General features: G+C 35.0%; 1 protein-coding gene across 1 annotated transcript in view; it reads left to right on the top strand.

Annotated features, from left to right (window-relative positions):
- Positions 1–3,553: 3,553 nt before the first annotated feature.
- The window catches only part of LOC107708125 (chromodomain-helicase-DNA-binding protein 6-like), a 43,912-nt gene continuing 37,398 nt past the window's right edge, over positions 3,554–10,067 (top strand). Inside the window, exons 1-2 of the mRNA XM_016512275.1 lie at positions 3,554–3,700; positions 5,578–5,629. Coding sequence (XP_016367761.1) covers positions 3,678–3,700; positions 5,578–5,629 — 75 coding nt within the window. The 5' untranslated portion in view covers positions 3,554–3,677. The remainder of the gene's footprint in view (positions 3,701–5,577; positions 5,630–10,067) is intronic.

Consider the following 10,067-nt stretch of genomic DNA (forward strand, 5'->3'; position numbering starts at 1 on the left):
ACCTTAAGGATTGTTTATAGAAAGTGACTTTAAAAACCTGCCTTGAAAAATATTCACTGCAGTAAATGTTTGACAACTAACTCTTCTTGCTAAAAAAAATATGCCACATCTGCCCCCTGCTGGTTTTACATCACTGTCACACCTGTGTCCGGTTTCAGCTGTTTTAAAGTGGGTGAATATGAGGTTTAGGTTTGAGAGCACAAAGAACGAAAGAGAAAAATGTAGTTTGTAGCATGGCTAGATGAACTGTAGGAGTGTTTATTGTTTGAATATTCTTGAAGCAATGAACTTCTTAAACTCCTGCCAGAGACAATCTGGGCTCAGAGCCAATGAAGGAGCAGAAGGGGAGAAAAGGAGAGGCAGGGAGCTTTAAGGATTTGTTATGTGCTCCTAAATAGATTCCCTGATGATTTCCTTCATGTATGTCTTCTTACCGTCACATTCCCAACCTCTTTACCACTGGAAAAATATGCATATAAACATGAACAGAGCTTCAAGTATTTTGGACCCTTAAGTCACATTAAAAAAAATGCCTTTTGCACCCAAATGCTGCAGGATCTTTTCTCTTCATTAACTTTTCTTTGTCATGTTTTCTCTATGATAGCTGGTGTTTTGGTGATTTTTAGTGGATGAAGTCAGTTCTCCAGGTTCACACACACACACACACACGCACGCACGCACACACACACACACCCACACAGACCCATATAACTCTATAATATAAAACCAAAAAATAGGATTATTTAAATACATTTTACAAAACTATTAAAAAAAAAATATTTCAATCTTTCTACTTCAAAATTTCACATTTAATTCAATGTGTTGCTTGTTGCTTCTTTGTAATTAATCGTGAAGATTAGCTTTTTTTTTCAGTGTAATTATTACTAATTGAACATCCTCTCACTGCAGCACTGAATCAACAGCACCCCTTAAAAACAGACTCAACAGAGGTATTCCCTATATTTGTCCCTGATATTACAAACCTACATCTATGCTCATGTGTGCATTTGTGTCAGTGAAAGTGAAGGATTCTTTTATAGGAGGTAGTGTATTGTTTTAGAGATAAAATGCTGGGCTTTGATTCTGTGAGCCATGAACATCATTTCTGCCGCCTTGAATGAGACACTTAACCCCAGGTTGCTTCAGATGGATAGTCCTTGACTATTGCATGCTGTGTTTTATGCAGTATGTTACGTACAGTTGTTTAGAAATAGCATGTGAATTTCTTCGCATTCTTTTTATTCAGTCTATCTTTTATTTTTAATCCCATTTAGTGTAAAAAATGTCTGATATATATATATATATATATATATATATATATTGTAGATAATATGAGTCAAGAAAGAGGCTAAGAGGTCAAGATTGTGATGTAGTATTCACACAGTGTGCTCTGTAGCATTATGCACTTTCCAATACATTTACTCATTTAGCAAGTGCACTTCATTTATGACAAAAATAGCTTCTATTTTGAGCTACTTGCTTTGCAATAGTTGTGATATGAGATATGCACATTCTGTAGTATGCATCTGGCAAGTATAAAATGTCAATTGCATGTAAAAAAAAAAAAAGTTCAGAAAATTAATTATGAATTAACTAATTGCTTCAGTGTGCTCCCGAAGGAGTTTTATAAATAAGGTTGTTTGGCTCAGCAGTCCACATGTAACTCAGCCCTGGCAAGAACATGATTACAAGACAAAAAAAAAACATTTAGAGGAATATGCCAAATTCAGTCATCTTCTAAAAAGTTTTACAAAGTTGCAAACTTTTGAAATTGTAAACATGCCATGGTGATGTATATGAAATGGGGATTTATCTGGAATAATGTTATATTTTGACAGCACTCAGTTTGAGCCAGTAGGTTTAACGCTCATAAACTACTGGATTGACTCTAAATCAACATCCCCTCACCTTTAAGAGAAAATCCATGTGATTTTTAGTACTGGTATGTTTTTGACATGTAAAAACGTAATAGGAGGCTAGACTGAAGGTAAAATGTTCTATTACATGCAAAAAGTGCAAACAAATATACGTGCCATTAGATATTTCAATATATATTTTTTAAGTATTTTTTTAAGTCTCTTTTGCTTACCAGTTTATTTGATCAAATTAAAGTAAAAACTGTAACATTGAGAAATATTATTAGAATTTAAAACACGTTTTCTATTTGAATATATTTTAAAATATATCTATTCCTGTGATGCAAAGCTGAATTTTCAGCATCATTACTCCAGTCTTCAGTGTCACACGATCCTTCAGAAATCATTCTAATATGCTGATTTGCTGCTCAACAAACATTTCTTCAATGTTTTGATGCTTAATATTTTTGTAGAAACCGTGATACATGTTTTTCAGGATGAATAGGAACAGCATTTGTTTTTAAATAGAAATCTTTTGTAACAAATGTCTTTACTGTCACTTTTTAAAGAAGTATTCAAAACTGTTTTTTTTTATTTAAAACTGGCATTTTTGTTATTCCTTACAAAATAAGGTACAGTGGTTTTACAAGCACTTACAAAAAGGTATCAAGTACCATGGTACTAACAGGGTTTTGTACACAGTGTTTCACGTTATTACAAAGCTACCATGGTATATAAGTACCATATGATACCATAGTCTTGCTACTGCACATGTACTTAAAGTAGTACAAGTCCATGACGAATGACCATGGTGTCATGTCTAAACAATGGTACCATGGTAGTACCACGGTACTTTTTTTAGTGCAAGACAAGTACGCCCCATTTACAGCAATGGCATATCCTAGACTGTTTGATGCACAACGTGAATTTCTGTACGAGTCAAACACAGCTTCGCATTACACAAAAGAGCTTCAGGAAACCCAACACATCACAAGGACATATGCAGCTTCACCCACACGCTTTATTATAACCCCTGCTATTCTCACATCCGGGATATGAAACATGAGCAAAGACGTGGAATGTTACATTTTTTCCCCTCTCGACTCTCACAGGCGCCGTAATGATGGAGTAAAAAGCATCACGATTGGTGGATGCGGCGAGAAGAAACATAAAACCCCACAGCGTAGCTTTTGCACTCCGGACGCGACAAACGCGAATGAATCCAGCGCGTGCTTTCGGTCACCGGCGAAGAACTGAAATAGAAAAAAACCTCCTGAACTACAGCAAAAACATCCACATCCACACAAGAGGCTAAAAGTACACAATGGTCGCTGGCGATATGTGTCTCTCAGACAAGCTTAGCGCAGCGTCGCTTGCGTGACAGCTCGCTGGCCAATAGGAACATCCAGCGGCCCAGCTGCGCTCAGACGCGTCCAATGGCGAACGGCAGAATACGGGCCTAAACGCAAGTTAGGCTGTTGTTGCAGGCGGCCAGCGCTAAACTTCACCAAATAATAGCTGTTTGTATTTTGGCTGCCGCAGTAGCCATTTTAGGTAAGCACATCTTTAAACTTTTTAATTTTAACGCGTCGGGCGCAAAAGCGCATGGAGTAGGTGGTGCGCGGACGCGTCAAACTCTCGCATCCCCTCATGAATGAACTGCTCTTGTGCGTTAGGATGAAAGAAATTGCTCTGAGTTTTTTTCCCTTCCCCGACTCCCACCCCCTCTAATTTTTTATGCATTTTTCTAAACTGTCATGGCGTTTAGTGTCCTTGGAAATAAATGCGGAGAGAGGAACGCGTAGGTTTTTACGCTAACTGATGTCCGGAGCCGGCGTGTCCAGGTAGGTGAGGTCGCGTTTGACGGTCCCTCCGCGGAGTTTGAGCGGCTCTTCACGCGTGTAACGCCTGAAATATAGAGCACCGTTGCCGTGACATTACAGTTAGCACGCTGGCTAGCGCCCTACAGGGGCTAATGTATATGGGACACGATGTTAGGCTTTTTATAAGAGTGTTTTATGAGGCAAGTTTGGCATCCGTTGAGGCACAAAGCATCCCATGACTACTATCAAGTACTAGGAACAATGTAACTTCTAGCACTCATGTGGTTTACTTCCACTCCTGGTTTGTGCTATATCCCTGTTCAAATTAACTTGTTATTTTATTGATTTTTGTCACTAATAAGAAAGTATTACTGTAACAAATTTATGCTTTTTCTTTTTTTAAACAATGAAAATGCCTCAATGCTATATTGACGCCTGTCTTAACTCCAGTAATGGGTTAGTTAGTGTCAAGGGGCCCAGCTGGTTTATAACGTAGCCCTTTTGAAATTAATGTGCTTATATGGATTTATATATCTAATGATTTTGCATTAGTGTCAACACTTTATGCCTTTCTTTTTTATACAATAATAATGCATAACAGGTAATTTCACATCTGAATTACTTCATGTAATAGGTTAGTTAGTATTTGGGGTCCCACCTGGTTTATGATGCATTTCTGTGATTATTATAGATTAATATCACAAATAATGTTGCATTACTGTCTCAACTTAATGGTTTTATTTTTAATTCAATGACACCACAGGTAGATTGACACCTGTCTTAAGTCAAAGAATGGGTTAGTTAGTATCAAGGGGCCCATTTGGTTTATAAAGTAAACCTTTTGAAATTTATGTGTTCATATGGATTTATATCACCACTGATGCTGCATTCTTGTCAAAACGTTATGCTTTTCTTTTTTTATACAATTAAAATTTTTATAAATTGCATGACAAGTAGAATGACACCTGTCTTGAATAAAGCAGTGGGTTAGTTAGTATCAAGGGTCTTACCTAGTTTACGGTGAAAATTATGTGATATTATGGATTTATGCCACTTGTAATGTTGTTTGTCAAATTTTATTCTTTTTAATATAATTACAGTCCATCACAGGTAAATTGACAGCTGTCTTACCTCAAGCAATGAGTTAGTTAATAGTTAGTATAATTGAATTCTGTAGTTATTACAGATTTATGTCACTTATAATGTTGCATTACTGTAAGATTTTAATGTTTTTATTTTTAATTCAATGACAGTGCACCACAGGTAGATTGACACCTTTTTAACTTTAAGTAGAGCAACTTAAGGAATGGGTTAGTTAGTGTCTAATGGCCTTGGTTTTAGTGAATGTTTCAAACTATTACAAATTATTTCAATTAAACCCATTAGAAAATTGAAGTCAATTAAATAGGTCGCAAAAGTGGAGAAAAGTTTAAGTGCTCATAATCTGTTATTAATGCAAGTCATTCATTTGAACAATACACAATTTTGTTGTTATATAGTTATGTCTTGGTGACGGGTGGTGATTGTTTAAAGCTGGTTATGTTAAAGCTGAATTATTAATTATAGTTTTACCCCAAAGCAATATAAAATGACCTTGAACAATTGTTATGTATAGCTATAGTGTTGAATATATATGTTTTATATTATTTATTGATCTGACATCTTAAATAATATTGTCTGCAGCAGTCTTCTTCATAATATGACTTTTTGTTTATTTATTTAATGGTCAAGAATGCAATAAGGAGATATTAGTTTGAATTTCCTTTTAAGTTTTGTTGTGCATTCTGAATTGACCACATTCTAAATGCTTTTATTTTTTAAATAATTTTTTTAACGTTTTTTTTTTTACGCTTTGCATAATTTCTATATTCATGATTCCTTGTATCTCTGTATTCCAGACGCAGACACAAAGATCAAGAAAAAATGAAAATGCAAAAGAAGGACAAGCAGGTTGGTGTATCACATGTGTTTCTGTCAGACACTCTGTGAGAGTTCCCTCTATCTCCCTCTCTGTTTCTCTCACACCGTCTCTCACACTTTCATCGTCATTGCAAAATTAGCATAAGTTTTAGTCCTTGCACTACAGTTGTACTTCAGAAAGATTCTTAACCTTATTTAGCCTACATTTTGTCTTTAATATTTAAAGTGTTGTTTGCAGTAGTTTTTTCTAAGCTTCTTGGGTAGTTAAACTTACCCTGATGCTAACTTTCCGTAAGTGCAATACTTAGGTTTGAGATTAGGATTCAAGTTGCATGCAAAATATTCAGAAAGGTTCTGAAATTTGTTTGATAACATTGCTTTTATTTTCTCCCAAAAGATCGTTTTGGTTGTTTTTTCACAGTCCAGGAGATTTAATTGAGTTCTCAGCTATGTTGCATTGCAATATCAACTTTGTGTCTCCTGCAAGTCCTAGTAAAAATAGAAACAAATAAGAAAATTGTTGTCATATAGTAAGTATATAGAGCTATAAAAGTAACGTGGATAGCATAGCTAAGATTATCTGCTCAGAAGAAATTGAAGAGAAATGTTGAGTTCATAATGAATTTTTTAAATTTTGATTGGTAAATATGAACAGAGTTGTGTTGTTGTTAATCTTTTCTGAAATTCTAGAGGAGACACATGTGGGATTACAGTAGTATGTTTTTTCAATAGAAGACATTTGTTTGCACTCCTTTGAGTTTCTTACATATGAGAAACAATCAATATATTAAAACGTTTTTGTGGGTTTTTCAGTCCTTTTTCATATTTTGACCAGGGCCAAGACAATGTGCTAGTGTCCTTTTGTTTACCTTTGTCTTAGGTAATGCATATTTTTACTCTAATTCAATGTTGTTGTTTTTTCAATATTTGAATCAGAAATGACTTTTGACAACTTTTGACTTGAATAATTCAAGCAAAAGTCATGAAAGGCCTTGCACTGGCGTGATTTTAGTGATTGTAGCATGGGTAAGGTGTGTTGTTAAATGAACAGTTCTGTTGGCTGCAGCATGTTTATAGTTTCCATGCAGCTTGCCGTGTTATATAGAATGTGCACCTGTGTGCATATCTGCGTTTTATATGCCTTTGAATGTTGCTCATCCAATCAGAATTTGTTGTTGTAACTGTCTATTTTATAAACTTGGATACTCAGTCACAATTACTGGTGACTTTTGACTTGATTTGATGATTCAAGGCAGATCATTTCTTCACAGCCTAAGCTAATAAATAGCTGTGATTTTTTAAAGAAAGCATCAAATGGAAGATATCATTGAAAACATTGGAGGTAGATTCAGAAGTTTTCATTTCAAGAAGAATTGAGAGTTTTTATTATGACGGTCAACAACCAGGAAGCTGAACATCTGTTTTGAGTATCTGTTTGACTAAACTGGCCACAGCACCTCAGTTACTCCTTCTCTGAGTCAGATGCTCTCTAGAAGAGTAGGTACTGCCGGCGCAGTCTGGCTGGTGCAGTGATTGCTGTCCTACAGGTAAATGCTAAAATGTTGAGTATAATATCTGTTGGCATGTGCTACGAATGTGCTGTCTGCAGCACCTACACGGTATGACTTAAACCCAGCATAAACTCTGCACACAAAGTTGCAAGAAGTTTAAATTTATCATTTTGGCAATACAGTGACATTGGCATGTAGTCGACATTACTGCTTCATGTCCAATTAATGTGCACCATCTGTGCCTCTTATATTACAGCTTTAGCATATACCTCTGCAATTAATTATTGGCTCAGTGTACATTTGGTATCAACTCTCGTTTTGGGTGATCTAGTCACAAGTGGTCACTCAAGACCTGGTATTAACATGCATCTCAAAAATATATCCACTGACCAGCTGGATTCATTGCAGGATAGTATGATTTTTTTAATCACTTACTACTTCAGTGCTCTAATGCATAATGATGTCAAACTGTCATACTGCACTCTAAAAACTGATGGGTTGTTTCAACCCAATTTTGGGTCAAATATGGACTAACCCAACTTTTGGGTTAAAAATTTAATTAAAAAATTTACCCAACAGCTGGGTTAGTCCATATTTGACCCAAAGTTGGGTTGAAACAACCCAGCATTTTTTAGAGTGTGAAAACTTATTTTCACAAGCGTTTCCACTTTTTATTGATTACCATTTAAAAAAAAAAAGGACACATTTTTTATGCTTTGTAGACACTCTTCGATGTTGTCTTTTTATATCTGTATTTGTGACCCTGGACCACAAAAGGGTCTATTTTTCTGAAATTGAGAAAATTACACCATCTCAAAGCTGAATAAATAAGATTTCCATTGATGTATGGTTTGTTATGATAGGACAATATTTAGCTGAGATACAACTATTTGAAAATCTGGAATCTGAGTGCGCAAAAAAAACAAAAAATTGAGAAAATAATCTTTCCATTGATGTATGGTTTGTTATGATAGGACAATATTTGGCCGAGATACAACTATTTGAAAATCTGGAATCTGAGGGTGCAAAAAAATCAAAATATTGAGAAAATCGCCTTTAAAGTTGTCTAAATGAAGTTCTTAGCAATGCATATATTACTAATCAAAAATTAAGTTTTGATATATTTACAGTAGGAAATTTACAAAATATCTTTATGGAACATGATCTTTACTTAATGTCCTAATGATTTTTGGCATAAAAGAAAAATCAATAATTTTGGCCCATACAATGTATTTTTGGCTATTGCTACAAATATACCCCAGCGACTTGAGACTGCTTTTGTGCTCCAGGGTCACATTTAGCAATTTATGCTTTTAACATCTCAGAGGATGATCACATGTTAATATTGTTTTTAATTTATAAAAACAATAAACTAACAGCTTTGCAAAAAAATTCCAACTCAGATTCTTAGAAAACTGCTAAAACACTCAGGAAGACTGAGGTACACTTAGCTAAGCTAGATCTTATAAAATAAACTGAATTATAAACTCATATCTAATGCTTTCTGGCAACTCCTAAACATTTAATGTTGTTCACAGTTTTTCTGTAGGATTTTTGGATATGTATGAATATTTCATTATTTTACAGATGAACGTTAAATAATCCATGTATGTTTGTACAGAAATGACTAAAATCCTCTTAATATTGGCATTTATACTTGAATCTAAATGTTGTTCTGTGTCCTGCAAATTGGCAGTAAAAATAATTGAATGCAACATTAAGATATTGTTACATTAGCAAAAATTATATTTCTATATCTGCGTCAAGTAGTGTGTTTTTTCCTTAGATCTGCGAAAGTTACATAAAACATGATGCATAATTCTCAGGTCTTAAAGACTGGCTATCATGCTTTTACTGTTTAAAATAATTCCCACGGATTTCATTAAACACATAAAGTATGTTAAACAGAGCTAAGTAAGTGCAGAGCACATGTCTGATTAGTACTCAGAAAATTCAGTTACTTGACCTCCATACATACCTCATACTTCTAGATGAGGAGGATGTAGAGATGATGATAATGTTTAACTTTGTTAAATGTTTTGCTTTGTTAATGTTTGATTAGGAATCAATGAAATTCCCTAGCAATTTTCTATAGAATCCAACAGAAGTACTTGTGAAGAAGGTGTGAGGTGTAGCATTGTGTAGAAAGAGATTCACTGTGCCGTTTGCATGATATGCTTTTGTACATCTCGATGCAATTTCTTTTCCAGCTTGTTTTGATTTTCAGGCTGGCAACACCTAATCATGCTAATTGTCTAGCAATCATTGGCTGTGCTTCGAAACGTCGGGGGAAAATGAGGTCAAAGTTGAACATTACCGCAGTATGCTTCAGTCTGTAGAGTTTAATGCATTGGAGCATGAAATCGGTATTTAAATATGCCTTAATGTGAATTTGTCTGTGTGGTAAATTTGAGTTAGTTCAGAATTAAGAGTTCCCTTGATGAAAATTTACTGGTGCACCAAAATAATCCACAATACAGTATTTTAAAAAATTTTATGAATTCCCTTTTATCATGCATCAGGCATATCTATGTATTCCTGTGTGCCTGTCTTTTTCCACACTTTTGAGACCATAGTAATTAGTACAAAGGATCAGTTGTGACATTTATGAGTTGTGAATAAATCCCAGCCAGCGTTGTGATCATGCACCAGTTATGGCGCTTTTCCACTGCGTGGTACGACTCGGCTCAGTACGGCACAGCACAACCCTCTGCGCACACATTGGCAATATAATCGCCATTGGCTAGTAAATTTTTTTAGTTTACTCGCCAGGCTGATATACTATTTTACACACACACACACACACACACGTTTACTTAGCTATCTAAATGGGGACATTACATAGACTTCTATTGTTTTTATATACAGATAGTTATACACTTTTTAACCTAAACCCACACCTACCCCTCACAGAAAACTTTCTGCATTTTTACAATTTCAAAAGTAAAAAAAAAACT

The sequence above is a fragment of the Sinocyclocheilus rhinocerous genome, unplaced genomic scaffold (genome assembly GCF_001515625.1).
Source record: "Sinocyclocheilus rhinocerous isolate Xijiao unplaced genomic scaffold, SAMN03320098_v1.1 scaffold113, whole genome shotgun sequence".
Classification (NCBI taxonomy): domain Eukaryota; kingdom Metazoa; phylum Chordata; class Actinopteri; order Cypriniformes; family Cyprinidae; genus Sinocyclocheilus; species Sinocyclocheilus rhinocerous.